General features: G+C 51.9%; 1 protein-coding gene across 2 annotated transcripts; it reads right to left on the bottom strand.

Annotated features, from left to right (window-relative positions):
- Positions 1-22: 22 nt before the first annotated feature.
- Positions 23-13,489, bottom strand: CD74 (CD74 molecule). 2 transcript variants are annotated; one of them, XM_014581167.4, is made up of 9 exons: positions 13,237-13,482; positions 9,156-9,331; positions 7,672-7,763; positions 6,803-6,865; positions 6,472-6,567; positions 5,886-5,976; positions 4,361-4,549; positions 2,944-3,018; positions 23-1,844 (listed from the first exon to the last, which is right to left on the bottom strand). In XM_014581167.4, exons 1-9 carry the CDS (start codon positions 13,323-13,325, stop codon positions 1,834-1,836), a joined length of 882 nt encoding a protein of 293 aa, XP_014436653.2. In that variant the 5' UTR covers positions 13,326-13,482; the 3' UTR covers positions 23-1,833. The 2 variants fall into 2 exon arrangements, with proteins under 2 accessions (XP_014436653.2, XP_089625584.1); XM_089769458.1 differs by lacking the exon at positions 4,361-4,549 and having other exon boundaries at positions 13,237-13,489.
- Between the last annotated feature and the right edge of the window lie 1,696 nt (positions 13,490-15,185).

Genomic DNA, 15,185 nt, shown 5'->3' with positions numbered 1-15,185 from the left:
CAGAGAAGCACGTGTGAAACTGTTTTTAGTAGCAATCCTTATAAGTCAAAAGTTTAATTGAAATCACCAGCCGTGTGAGCTTGGTTACGCTGCATTGAATACACAGAATTCTAGTCCCAAGATTAGCTACTGTTACCTGTTAAACAAAGATCCGACCAAACACCAGGAGTTAGCAGGGGATGGGGAAACACAGCCATACAAACGTATTTGCCTATTTGTTAAAGGAAGCCTGCATTCCTTTCCTATTCTAATGTCCCTCTGTTTAATTTGGTGAGGAAGATCAGAATTCATTGCTGCTGCACTTAATGTCTCTGTGTAAAGAGAAGCCACTGGCCTATTCGCATGAGTGATCTCTAACCTTGCCTACAGCCTTCCTGCTTGGATTTTTCCCCACTACTCCCAGATACTAAGAGGTGCTTCGAAGCCAGCTGCTAGCCTGGTTCTCAAACTAGGAAAGATTTCTAAATGCTGTGATGAAGCCTAAAGCACTGCTCGAGCAATCAGGGTGGTTTGGGGAAGCTAATCTGGAGTAGCCCGTGCTTCATAGAGTGGGACACGACCTGCAACAGCAGAGCCCTTTAGGAAGGGAGAAAGGCGACGTCTGTTACTTTTCAGCATTTCTGTTTAAAAGTTGCTTAAGAGGGGCAGTAAATTTGGCGGTTGCACGTACGCTACACGGAACCATGTGCCAGTGTTATTCAGCACAGAGGCACGTGCAACCTTGTAGACATCCCCACTTCCTCCCACATGTGCACGAGGATCAAGTGTGCACTGATGGCTGGTCCAATAGACCGTGGTTGGAGAACTACTTTTGAGAACCTCGAAGCCATTTATAAGCAAACAGAGGGCCCGAGTCTCCTCCTGTATGCTGGTGTAAATCAGAAATAATTCCACTGAAGTCAATGGAGTTACACCCCCATGGGGGAGGAAGGAAGGATTGTGTCCAGAATATCTAAATGGAGATAATTCAATTAGTTGTCCATATGTTGTGCTTGGATCCCCTTTTCCCATTGGACAATGCTTATGTTACAGGTACTGAACAAACCCCATCTCTATTCAGACACCTGGGCTGCATCTGGACTGGCAAGTTTTTCCGCAAAATCAGCTGCTTTTGCGGAAAAACGTGCCAGCTGTCTACACTGGCCACTTGAATTTCTGCAAGAACACTGACTTCCTACTGTCTGAAATCAGTGCTTCTTGTGGAAGTACTATGCTGCTCCCGTTCAGGCAAAAGTCCCTTTTGTGCAAAAGGGCCAGTGTAGACAGCTCAGGTTTGTTTTGCGCAAAAAAGCTCTGATCGTGAAAAGCACGTCTAGATTGGCACGGACGCTTTTCTGCAAAAAGTGCTTTTGCGGAAAAGCATCTGTGCCAATCTAGATGCTCTTTTCCGCAAATGCCTTTAATGGAAAACTTTTCTGTTAAAAGCATTTGTGGAAAATCATGCCAGTCTAGACGTAGCCCTGTGGTTTTACATGCAGCTACTACTGTGTTCTGATTAGTGGAGAAAGCACTAAGAATTTTATACAGTTTGTCTGCCTTTGGTGTGGGGAGGGCCTTTGCATCCTTTCTCTACCAAAACTCCTCCTAATATTCAGCGGGTTTTCTGCAGCACATCTTAGCATAGGGAGAGGCACTGGGTCAGGCAGACAAAAGTATATCATCTACCCAATTGAATCGCCCGCTAAGACGATGCATAGCAAACGCTTGACTAGCCGCGGTGGCCGTAATTCAGGGAAGCAATATCAAAGCACGAGTGAAACAGAGCAAGGCGGCGCCTGGCGACTCTGCAGGCTGGAGGTGGAGAAAGAAGACGCCGGGCCTGTGAGTCCTCTTCTACTTGGCTTCTAGGAGGAGAGAGAGAAAAGAGGGAGGAAATGAGATCGAGCTGAACCCAGGCAGTGATACTCCCTGCTCCTGGAGGGGTTACTTTGAAGCCAGTTACTTCTTTGCTCCCATCACTTCCACAGGGAGGCCAATACAAAGCCCGTCCCCACCAGACTGGCAGTAGTGATGGGACTGGGGAGGACTCCACATCACTCCTACCCAGAATCTATACACCTGGATGTGTGTGCTGGTGCCAGCCTTAAAGCACCCGCCCCGCAGCAAGAAAACAAAAATCTAAACAGGGCTCTTCCTGGCTGCTCCTACTCCATTGGGTAGGTGGCCGGGGAGCGCAAAGGCCTTTGCCTCCCCACTTATGGGAGAGCCAGACCTCACCACAATCCCCGTCTCAATCTACATTGCCCCCAGCCCTGCACAATCAGGTGTGACAGCCGGGTGGATTTACCACTGGGATGCTGCACTTCAGAGCCCAGGGGGACAAAGCACACGCTTCTTTTGGAAGAGGGAGCTCCCGTTCAGGTAGCGGGCTCCTATTGTCTTGGTGTCCTTCATTGAACCCATGACCCTATCCTCCCCAGGTGACTGCCCTATCCCCTAGACCACGTGGGTCTATTTGAAGCACGGGAGAGTGGGCGGGCTTTGCCCGCCCACTTTCTAAAAGCCCCTCCCCCAGCCTTGTGGGAGGGACGACTGGACCTGTGTCCAATTAATTACTGGGGACAACTAATGACCAAAGGGGCAAGGCGTGCAGGCTAAAGGTTCATAACTAGGGAGCCGGATGGGGACACCGAGCAGAGAACCCCGGACAGCGCCCACTGCTCCTCAAAGCTGTCGATGGAACCTGCCCCACCACCTTTCCGTCAGGGCATCTCTTATCCCACCAGTCTGAGGCGGGAGGCGATGCACCAAAACACTGTGATAGCCCAGACCGCAAAGGTCCTTCCTTCACCACCAATGCTTATTCATGATCATCCCTATGCCACCTGGCCTTGTGTCACCCAGCCGCTGGGCCTGATCCAGGAGACTTGCTGGCACCTTCTGGCCAACCCTCCCCATCTCCTGTCAGCTTTGCCCCAGCCCACGCCTGGCTCCGCCTCTTGCCTTTGTCAGAATCCAGCTTCAGCAGATCCACCCCCGAGTACATCAGCTCCTCCGCATCCAAACCGCCCGGAGTCGCTGCAGCAAGACACAGCAAGAGTCGGCGTTTGGTAGCGCGCTTCGGACAGGCCCAGCCCTCCCGGCTCCCAACACGCTTCGTGCCAGCCCAGGCCACCTCCTCCTCCTCCTCACACCAATATTTGCCCGCATCATTACAGGCCTGTGTCCGTTCTAACCCGCCCCAAACACTGAAGCGTGAGCGCTGCTTTTCCTCTTCATCCCTGAGCTTTGGACACCTCAGTTCTCTCTCTCTGCCACGCTGTCGGGGCCCACCTTCCGCGGCAACGCCCCGCAGGCTGATGAAAAGGGGACTCAGGCATTCATGGCTAGCTTCCCCCAGCCGCTGAGATAAAGGACCCTTCATTTCCTCAGGCAAGGTTCCGTGGGGCGCTGGGCCCAAAGTGGAGCCTGGACACAGCTGGGAGAATCTTGCTGTACTAGTCCTCTGGGACCTCAACACACGGGGATCTGCTGGGACTAAGCCAACTAGCAGGCCCTAGGCAGCATGTTGTGGCTGGCTGCACCACGTCATGCAGTCCGCGTGGATGGGTGGCTCCCAGCCAGGGCAGCGAGCGAGCAGCCGGGCAGGTGCGGCCCTGAAGGTGCAAGTCCCAAGGACACCACCTTACTCGCCTTGCCCTAAGTCTGGGCCTGCCAACAAGGGCTGAAGTTTCTCCTCATATATTTTCAAAGAGCTCCATTCAGAAAAGAGGGTGGCAACAGAAAGGTGCCCAGGAGTAGGGACTCGACAGTCGCCCATGATACGGGATAGTGAGCATACCAAGTGTCCCAGCAAAGAGGACAGTGCCCAAGCTTCCGCCAGCTCTGTGCAGACACTGGCAGCTCAGTCTCTCCCTCTTAGCACTTGCCCTCCTCTATGATCCTCCACCTTATACATGCTCCTAAGAGGCCGCATTTCCTATTGTGTTATCTGGATTCTTCCCATCGATGACCGAGTGTCTGATCCCGCCAGGTGCTGAACACCCTCAACTCCCCCATGGCCAGTTGCTGGGGAGTCGCAATTCTCCGTGGTGTCATCTGGAGTTGCAGGTGCTCTAAAACCAGGTCCATTGACTTCCATGGCCATGGAACTAGCTCAGGAGGTCTCAGGATCAGGACCAGTGCAACAACAGGCGCCCAGCAGTGCTCTGAACCCCGTTTCCCCAGGAATGCTCAAGGGTGCGTTCAACTTTTTCCCAGAATCGTTTTTTACGAGCCAGACTAACAGCCCTTTGACGACACAACGCGCACTGCGCATAGGTGTCGCTGAGCTAAAACACAGGAAACCGCCGGGAGCGCCTCTGTGCACGCGTGCATCTATCCCCTTCCCCAGACTGGCCAATGGGAAGTTAGTTCCTACCAGGGCAGTCCAGCTTTTCACGGGTCTCAGTGCCTTCGATCTTGGTGCCGTTTTTGTAGACGCACCAACAGTACCCGGTGCTGGCATGGCACTGCTTGGGAAGGTAGTCGCCATGCTCGTCACACTGCGGGCGGAACTGACCCGGGTGAACACCACCAAAACTGGACTCCGCCTGGCACTTAGATTGCACTAAAGCAACAAGCACAGGAAACACCGGTGAGTATATTTTATTCCTCCCCCTTCTGGCCCTTGCTGGGGTCTTACCAACATTCTGCAGCTATTCGGGCAATCCAATAGCTTGTCTGGGTGAGCGCAGAAGTAGGACCAGCCTTAGAATTTAAGGGGTGCTGCTCAGGACTGTTAAACTTGTGCCCTTATGCCCAATGGCAGCCGGGGGGAAGACGACGTTTTTCTAAAGCTGTGATTTTATCCTCTTCAGCAACACGCTAATGAAATATTTCAAAGCAAATTTTTCCGCAAGACCTTTATGCCCCAGCGTATACCAATCTTGCAGAATAAGGGGGTTTTGCGCAAAAAGAAAACATCCACACTGCTTGTTTTTGTGCAAAAACCCCTAGTGCAAAAACAGATCAGTAGAAAATATGCAAATGAGATCACAACTCATGCAAATGAGTCCCTTATTAGCATATTTTTGGCTGAGAACTCGTAGGCTACGTCTAGACTGGCATGATTTTCCACAAATGCTTTTAACGGAAACGTTTTTCCATTAAAAGCATTTGCGGAAAAGAGCATCTAGATTGGCACGCACGCTTTTGCACAAAAGCACTTTTAGCGGAAAAGTGTCCGTGCCAATCTAGACGTGGCCACTTTTGCAATCGGGGATTTTTTGCGCAAAACAATACCGCGTTGTCTACACTGGCCCTCTTGCGCAAATACATAAAAGAGGGCTTTTGCCCCAACAGGAGCAGCATAGTATTTGCGCAAGAACACGGACAATCTTACATGAGATCGTCAGTTTTCTTGCGCAAATTCAAGCAGCCAGCGTAGACAGCTGGCAAGTTTTTGCGCAAAAGCAAATGCTTTTGCAGAAAAACTTGCCAGTCTAGATGCAGCCGTAGTGTAGACGTAACTTCAGAGGATAGGACAAGCAGCACTGGGCTTAAATTGCAGTAAGGAAGCTTTAGGTTGGACATTAGGAAAAACTTCCTACCTGTCAGGGTGGTTAAACACTGGACTCAATTGCCTAGGGAGGTTGTGGAATCCCCATCACTGGAGATATTGAAGAGCAGGTTAGACAGACATCTGTCAGGGATGATCTAGACGGTGCTTGGTTCTGCCGTGAGGGCAGGGGACTGGATTCAATGACCTCACAAGGTCCCTTCCAGTTGTAGTGTTCTAGGATTCTATGACTCTGGGGAACGACACCCCTAGCTACCAAAAAGCAAAACCGTTCCAATGGGTACGTGCTTCCACTGCCCTCTGACCAGCGCTCCCCTGGGTTGCCGTTGCTGCCTGAGGACCGTTCCTAACCCTAGAGGAGTTTGCTGCCCCATAACTCTGATACCTTCATTTGCTGGTATCTCGGCAGGTTCCTGAGTTTGGGGGTTTTTGGCCATTTCAAACAGCAGCCACTTGTGCATCCAGGATTCAAACGACTGCAAGAGACCAAGGGGAAGAAGGTGCTGTTAGGAACCGGCCCCTCACAAAAACAACTGCTCCAGACAATGGTCACAGCCCCTCTTCCCCCATTTAATCATGGTGACACTGGAGCCCTCCTCGCTGTTGTGCTCTCATGTCTGCAGCCCAAAGCCACGAGCGGGAAAGCTGCGGTCCCTTGTCAACCCCCGGCCTCCCAAGCAGCAGTGAGAATGTCTGGATGGGGCTTGAGTCCTGCCTTCAGACCAGGGGGCTGGACTTGATGACCTCTCGAGGTCCCTTCCAGTTCTAGGGCTCTACGAATGTAACCATGCAAGAGGTCGGCTGCAGGCTGTGATTTCCCAGGGAATACGGCCTGTCCTCCCCACAAGAGACCCCCTCCCCCATTCCGTCACCAGCCCAATTCAGGCCATTCCCGGGAACAGGTCAGGGTGCAAAGGAGCAGATGGAGCTGCAGTCAGTCTGCTAGCCAGCTGACCTGGCAGGGCACTGACCTGCCAGTCCTGGTCCGTCATGGTGTTCTTCAGGCGGTTCAGATTCTCCATCAGGCTATCCTTTAACTCAGGAAACATCTTGCTAGGGTCTGCCCGCTGCAGGGGGGCCAAATGGAAAAGGACAGCATTAGCAGCAGGCCAACAGCCAGGAGCCAGAGACAACTCCCCTGTCGCAGCTCACGCCTGTTCCCAGGGAACAAGGAAAGGTGGAGCCACCAGTCTCTCTCTCTCTCACACGAGAGAACCAACAGGCTAACGGGGCTGAAAGGACTTTTGTGCCCGACTCTCACCCAGGTGTTACCGACACGTGTGTGACAGAGGAGGGTCTTACCAGCAGCAGGTGTTTGACTTGATCCTCTGTTTTATTGCTGAGCTTTGCTGTGTCCTCCAGGGGCTAGAGAGGGGACAGAAGTGCAGTTGGGATGGTCAGGATGAGGCGCTGAAGAGCCAGAGACTAAACCCAGATGGGTCTTTAGCTGGAGCAGGTGTGGCCAGTCCTGGGGGCTCTTTTGGCAGACACGGAGTCACTTGGCTACCCGGGAGCCAGGCTGGTGAGGGTGGATGCTGCACCACAGGAACCTTCAGCAGAACTTCGTCACCATGGCCCAGGCTAATTCCTGGACCCCACCAGGAAGGGAAACCTCTCTCAATGCCTGGGCTCTCCGCACAGTCCTAGCTACGGCACACGGAAGCGCAGCGGAGCCTGGGAAAACACCATGCTGGCCACCTCCAGTGGCTCCACTTTGCCAGCCCTTTCTCACCCGCTCCAGCCAAAGAGCAGCAAACTCTGGAGAAAGAGCCAAGCCCCTGCCTCTTGTTCTGGGGAATGCCGGGGCCAAGGCCTGAGGGGTGGGACCCAGCACATCCACCCCTCCGGCACTGGTGTGAATGCAACAGTTCGGAGATGGCGGTCCCCATCCAGTCCTCATGGGCGGGTTCCGGCAGCATGTCATCCCTAGGAGCTGGGGCACGGGAACCAGCCACAGGAGACCCAGACATTGGAGAGATGCCCCAGCTGTCGCTGACGAGTGGGCGTGGCTGAGGTATCAGAGCCAGGATGGCCGGGGCTGCTGACCACAGAGCAGCTCTGGCACGAGGCTCGGAAGGAACCACACAATCATGTTCCCCAAGGCGCTGCCAAACTGCTGCCAGAGCAGCTGGCAAAGTGGCAGGCGGAGGGCCCCAGGGAACATCCCTTACCGTCATGTCCACCTTCGGGGCGAGCGGCAGCTCCCGCATGACCATGGGCATGCTGAACTTGGCCATCCTCAGCTTGGAGACGGGCTTGGCACCTGCAGAGGAAAGGGTGATATCAAACCGAGAGGAGAGGGGGGCCCCCGACGTCCTTTCAGGGGTCAGTGTCTCCGTGAGCGTGAGTCGAATCAGCATGAGGGTCCCAGAGGTGTAGCTCAGCCCCTAGAGACGGCCCAGGCCTAGTGGGCTAGGTCTAGGCACCAGCCTGGGGAGATGCGGGCGAGCGTGTGATAAATACCATGCAGTGGCATGGGAAACAGCCCAAGACACCCACTCCCCTCCTTCTGCGCTGTCCCCGTGCTGCTCCTTTTAACACAACGTCCAGCAGAGCTTGCAGGAGTCTGTCACCCCGGGCTGGGAGACACTATCACGCCAGCGTAGACCTCCCATGAGCCACTGACCCTGTGGCCAGTGCTCCAGCCAGCCCTGGGAAGACGCCAGCCAGTTTCCCAGCACCTGGCGTTTGGGGCAGAGGTGATCAATGGTTCCTGGTGTTGCAGCCAGTCCCTCCCAGAGCTCCAGCATGACAGGCAGGAACAGCGCCCCCTCCTGCTACATGCAGCTGAGCGACAGGACAAACGGGGCGGAAGGACAAATGGGGCTTGTATGGCCTCCAATCTGATCAAAGCTATCGTCAGCGCAAGCTTCACTTCCCCTTCTCCACAGCTCGGTGACAAGGAAGAGGATAAGAGCAGCCATGCTGAGTCAGACCAAATGTCCTTCTAACCCAGTCTCCTGTCTGCCACCAGTGGCCAATGCCAGGTGCCCCCAAAAGGAATGAACAGAACAGGGATCCCTCTCCTGTCACTCTTCTGACAAACAGAGGCTAGGGACACCATCCGTACCCATCCTGGCTCATAGCCATAACCATCATGCATTTATCTAGCTCTTTTTATAATCTTGTTAAAGTCCTGGCCTTCACACCATCCTCTGGCAAGGAGTTCCACAGGTTGACTTTGCCCTGGGTGAAGAAAATCTTCCTTTTGTTTGTGTTAAACCTGCTACCTATTAATTTCATTTGGTGACCCCTAGTTCTTGTGTTATGAGAACAAGTAAATAACTTTTCCTTACTCGCTTTCTCCACACCAGTCTTAATTTTATAGACCTCTATCATATCCCCCTTAGTCTCCTCTCTTCTAAGCTGAAACGTCCCCGTCTTTTTAATCTCGCCTCATATGGCAGCTGTTCCAAACCATGAAGGAAACATGAAGCGACACGGTAGGGTAAGACGGCACAGAAACTGCCATCTCCAGGAGGGGAGCAGGATTTCAGGAGCTCTCCAGAAACCTTTCCTCCCTCTCTCTGGAGCACTTGATCTCCCCCAGCCAAGAGAGTGGGGGGTGCTCTGGCATGGTGAAGTCCAGCCAGCACGTCACCCAACTGGCCTAGACCTGGGTTGTACAGTGCAGTCAGGCTGGGGAACTACTCACTTTGGGGGAGTTTCCGGCTCAGGGACTCCAGCTGCAGATTCTGGGAGGTCCTGGTCAGTTTGCTGATCTGGCCACTCTGCTGATACACAAAGTAGACAGTGACAGCCTGGCCAGCGATCAGCAGGGCCACCAGGATGGAGGCAGCAGAATAAACGGCTCCCCGGCTGCAGTAATTCCTGCAAGACACAAGACAGAAGGAGGCTAGAGCACGGCAAAGACGAGTCGCAGCTGCTGGCATCGGCCACCCACAGATTCTCCAGGGGCTCTTCCACCACCCTCATAGCGGAACACCTTGCAGCAGTGCTCAGCAGAGCGTGAGAGTTTGTTCTACCCAGGAAGAGATGGGCCTCCTGCATTTGTAGTGGAGGGTTTTGTTTTGGCAATTTTTTTTGGCTCTAAAACGACTGTTCTCCGTGAACTTTCCAATGTGTTCTGCTGCTCCGGTGCCTTCCCACCCTGCAGCCAGGGAGACTTGGGTGAGACTGGACAGAGCAGCTACATTTCCAGTACATCGCCCCAGCTCGGAGTGCAGGAAGTTCTGAGACTTTCCCTGGGAGGCGATTTCACAGACCGAAAGATCTCTCTGTCGTCATTCATCATGGGGCAGGGACAAGCCAGAGCCAAGGGCTCCGCTTTCCATGCGGGACCAGGCAGGGGAAGCGAAACAGTTTTCTGAAAGGTGGGGAGTGGGAGTGCGTGTGTGTGTGTGTGTGTGTGTGCGCGTGCGCGCGCACTTATTGGGGTAGGAGTGCAGACGGATGGTCACTGGAGAAAATAATATCGAGCATCTAGGACTGAAGAGAACACTGCAGAAAGGCCACATGGAGTAGAGGGGGAAAGAGGTTCAGGAGCACTACATGGGATCTTTGTGAGCCCATTGGTTTAGGATACACAATTGTCAAATGCCTTTCGCCTATGTATTTGCCACAGTCTCTCAGTTTAGGGCAGTGATCTCCAACCTTTTTACACCCAAGATCACTTTTTAAATGACAGACCAAGCCAAGATCTACCGCCCCGCCCCTTCCTTGAAGCCCCGCCCTCTCTCTTCTCCTCCTCTCCATCACTTGCTATCCCCAATCCTTATACTGCTACTTTAAAAAAAAATCCCACCATTCCTGTGCTGTTGCTCGGTGAGTAACTGCTCCTCAAATGAGGAAATCTAATGTAAATGTACTGCGCAGGCGCGCAGTTCAGAGAGAGCTCAAGAGCTACTCTTAGAGCCTCCGAGATCTACAGGTAGATCGCGATCTACTGGTTGGTGACCATGGGTTTAGGGTATGATCCAATGCCAGCTGACAGTAATGGGTAAACTCCCATTGATTCCAGCAGGTACTGGATCACATCTATAGGTAGAATCCACAATTTAGAATAATAGAACCCTAGGGCTGGAAGAGAACTCAGGAGGTCAACTAGGCCAGCCCTCTACGCAAAGCAGGACCAACCCCACCTAAATCATCCCAGCCAGGGCTTCAAAACCTCTAGGGATGGAGATTCCACCACCTTCCTAGGTAACCCATCCCAGGGCTTCCCCACCCTCCTAGCGGCATTAGAAAATCCAGATAATGTTGGCCCTGGAGGCCTGGAGAAAACTGGCCACGTTCCTGACCCTTTTGTTCCCAAAGTACGTTCATTGTATATGGACTGCTTAAGAGCGAGAAGATGTGTCAAGCATTACAACTGAAAATGTATGTTTCATTTGAAGACCCTGGAAAATCAGATTCAAAATTTAACAGAAGTAAGTGCGACCCCTGAATAATGGGAACAGCTTTGTTCACGAGGACAAAGGACTATAGAGATTACTGGGTGATAAAGCACTATCTGATTGTATATACAGACCATTCCTATTTTAGGGTAATGGATAAAGTACCATAATCCCACTGCTACACCTCTTTTTACATTGTATTCATCTCTCCTTTTTCCTTTTGTTTTGTCTGCCATACCACATAGATTTACTGATTATAGTTCTTTTGTGAGTTCCTTTCACACACCGTTTTATTAGCCTAAACTTGACGCACATTTTTGAAAAAGCCTAACAAAATAGCCCTCTTATAAAAAGTCTGACCTGCTTTTATACACATTGCTATTTGCTTTTTTCTCCCCGGTGAAATTTGCACATATGGAGGAAGTCTGCGTTCTCTGTCCAAGGAAATAAATTAGGAGACTAAAAAGCAGTGCTAGAAACAAGAGCACCCCAGCAGGGAGCACGCTGCACTCCAGAAGAGCAGTGTCACATTGCAAAACGCCAGGGGCTGGCCTTATTGATGCTTGCCCAATTCCCACTGAATGCAGCAGGCCTGGCGCGCGTGGAGCTGGAAGGGACGGAATCTGCCCAGAGTTCAACCTGCTTAGCGCAGGGTTCTTCCGCAATCCGTACGGAAGCAGCTTTCGATTGACGCCCAAATCACATTTCTACTGTGCAACTGACGAGGTCACCCACCAGCTGACCTGTTAGAAAGAAGCTCCACCGCCTGCAACCAGCTTTTTTTTGGACCCACCTTTCAGTCTTAGCAGATGGTGGAAGGAGGGGGGAAGGGCGTTTCACACAAGCAGCAGGATCGATCCGAGGGGGGGCTAGAGTGACCCTCATTCACTAACAAGACAGCAAGACTTGCCAACAGCTGATGGGCAACACAGAATAAAAGCAAAAGCACAAATATTCCAAGAAGCTTTGTGTCCGTGGGAGCAGGCCCTGAAAACGCTCCCCCAGCAGCCCCATTGGTGTCAGTGGAACGACTCCCGTGAGTAAGGGCTACTCCAAGAAGCCAGGGCTTGCAGAATCAGGCCCGTCCCTTGGAGAACACGTGATTTATGGGTGCACTCCCCCTGTGGCTGCAATAGCACCGACAGGCAGCGACATAAAAGAAAATCCAGCCTGATGCCCGTCCAGACCTGGTCAAGCAGGTTCCTTTCATCCCTGTGTTACTGTTCTGACTGTCCTGTAATCCATCCTGCCTAGCAACTCCTGATGTCATAAGACATCTGATTTCTCATTGGCTGTGGCCGTTGAGTCTGGCATGGGTGACCGGTTGGCTGCGGCCCAGTGTTGCATTTCCCAGTGCTCAGGGGAGGGCGACTTGTGATTTGCACAAATGCAGCGATTTTAGAAAAACCAGAGGAAGCCCTTTCGGCTCCAAGCCTTTCCACTAGGGCTCTATCCACTGGTGCAAATCCAGAAACATTGGGTATCAAACAGCAGCGTCAGTGGCACACCCAGCGGAAGGTGGGGCCCAAAATAAAGCTGCATCGCCCAAGCTCCGGGATCCTACGCACCTAGATCCGTGCTTGATTCAACACCCTTGAGAACACTGAACAAAGGCCCAGAATTACAATGATAGCCTGGCTGCGGGTTGATTTGCAGGACAGCTCTGTTCTGCCAACGGCTCCGTTCTCTGTGCGCACACAGAGGGATCAAACCTGTTGCACGGGTGTCTAAAGCACATGCTGGTCGAACAACGAGAAGGCATACGTGGCACCCTTCTAATGTCTAAACAATGCATTCGAACTGGGACCCGGCATGAGGAGGGACAGGACCAAGCCAGGTACCAATGCCACCACCCAAAGGTATAAAAGAACTCAAGAGATTTTGCATGAGTCCCATGTCGGGCTTTGGTTACTAAATAGGACCAAAGATTCCCTAGACAGATGTGTAGCGTGGGACAAGAAACAAGGGGCAAACTGCTTCCCCAGCCCCCCTGTTGGCAGAAAGTTCCTTCAGGGGGGTGGAAGAGCCTTGCACTGACATCACATGAGGTCACACAGCTCGGCTCTAATGTGGGTCTTTCTATCAGAGCCCCGTATTCTCCCACGTGTTAAAATAAGATAAGCCCCAACCCCACCCCGGATCAGAGTCCGGGTGAGAGAAGGGAAATTGAAATCCAACATTCAAGCCTTGCTTGGGTGTTTGGTCAGGTCAATCACCGAACTCCCCCATCGGCTCATGCTTTCCACTACCGAAATTTAGATGGTCTGTACACTCCGTTAGCTGAGCCCCCTTTCCTTCTCCCGCTTCGAGAGCCCTGCCAATCTTCCCCCTGCCCTAGGAAAGATAAACAAAAGGGGGTTGAAAACCGAGGGGGGATACCTCTGTGCTCCAGAGTCTGGGGCCGTGACGCCCTCAGCAGGCCGCTGCTCATGGTTGGAGATCAGGTCCCGTCTGTCTTCGTCTTCCATGGTGCGTCTTTCCCCCTAGCTGAGTTCTGCTCCGCAACTGGCGACGCTCCGGGCTCTTCACAGGTTCTAAGTTGATGAGACAGAGGAAACTAGATCCTGATCCTTTGAACCTTCTCGAAGCACAAAAACTAGGAAGTGAAAGTTACAGAATATCAAGGCTTGGAAATACCCCACCAAAGTCTTCCCACCCCCCAATCCAGCCACATAACGCAGTCAGCCAGGGCTACCTTATCAGAGCAGGCATTAGAAATAAACCCATTGGCCACTCATAGAGCATCACTTGTTTCTAGGCAAACCTTTGCATTCACAGTCCTCATTGCAGAGTTGCGAGTGGATGGAATCGCACAGGGCTCTTCCTGGCTAACACACCAAATCCCTGATGGAAATAGAAGGGAAACAAGGAGGGTGAGGGGACACTTTTACTGAGCCAATGTCTGGAGGGGAGAGAGAGCAGCTTTCAAGCTATACAAAGCTCTTGTCTGGGTCTGGAAAAGGTGTTCCCAGCTAAATACAAGGTGGACCAGATTGTGTAGCATAAGGAGTTAGTGCAGGTTACAAGCGGCCATGCAGGATGAACGAGGCAACGTTTCCCGATCCGGATCAGTTCTGAAGCCAGAGGTCTGGCACCAAAGGAGAACAAATTGTGAATCCTGCCATATTTAACTCACACACACACACACACACACACACACACACACACACACGTACGTTCTGGCTTGGGGGCCTTTTGAGCTACATACTTGGGGCTTTGCACAAGCAGTTTAGGGCAGAATTTGACTTTTGGGGGCCATATTCTCAGCCAGCGTAACGTGGTATCACGCCAGTGGAGTGATGCGGTTTCACTAGCAGAGAATCTGGCCCAGAGGATGAAAATGTGGAGAAATCACTGTGACACCAACAGGTGGAACCGAACCTTGGACCTCTGGAGTTTAGTGTATGAGCCTCTACTGCTTAAGCTAAAAGTCAGCTGGCGCTCAGCTAAGGCTGTAGAGCAAACTCCTTCTTTCTCTCTGTAGTGGTCTAACTGTTGCTAGGTAGGACAATGAACCACACCCTGTAGATGTGTCAGTTGCACTACCACTTGCAAAAGAGTTATTGGGGGAAATGTAAATAGGTCAGCGCCCGTTACATATGATTAGGGTTGGACTAGCCTTGCTAGAGGTTTAGTGGAAGAGTCACTTTTTATTTAAAGGGGGGAAGGGTTTTTATTTTCAAAGTACTCACTTGAAAAGTAATGTTAGCCTTGGGGCTGAATCCTCTTAGGTTTGCTCTCAGCACATGTCCTGTTTGTTAACATTTCAGTCTGCCAAGGGTGGAGGAACATATTTAAAGCAGGTACAAGCAACGTTCCAGCTAATCTTTCCCATCTACGGGGATTTTTTCCATCCATGTGCAGAATAAATTTTTATATATGCACCAAGGTATGTGTGAATGTGCACCACCACAAGAAACAAAAAAAAACTAGCTGTGGGTGCTCTGCTAATCAGCTGGGCAGCATTTGACTCTCTCCTGAATGGCTGCACAAGTGCTCAGTTTACAGGGAACACTGGCATACAAGTACCTTTTTGCAACTATCACTTAAAATAGCTTCTTTTCCACACTTCAACTTGCCTGAGATGTAAGACTCCCAGACCATGACATAATGTGGCCTGATTTTTGGGAAGTGGAGAAAGTACCTAGGAGCGCCCCAGACTAGGGATGTTTAAATGTGTATAATTGACTAACCATGTAACGGCTGGAAATTTCAGCATTTACACAGTCACAGGCAGGCAGCAGCTGGCTGTATCAGAGGCAGCAGAACAAGGTGGCTTTGAAGCTGGCTCCCGAGGAGTACCAGTGCCTGCCTGCTGTGGGAGCTGC

Source organism: Pelodiscus sinensis, chromosome 16 (assembly GCF_052426305.1).
Source record: "Pelodiscus sinensis isolate ZL-2025 chromosome 16, ASM5242630v1, whole genome shotgun sequence".
In the NCBI taxonomy this organism is placed as follows: Eukaryota; Metazoa; Chordata; order Testudines; family Trionychidae; genus Pelodiscus; species Pelodiscus sinensis.
The sequence above is the reverse complement of the archived record's forward strand: the minus strand, read 5'-3'. Positions and strand labels throughout refer to the sequence as shown.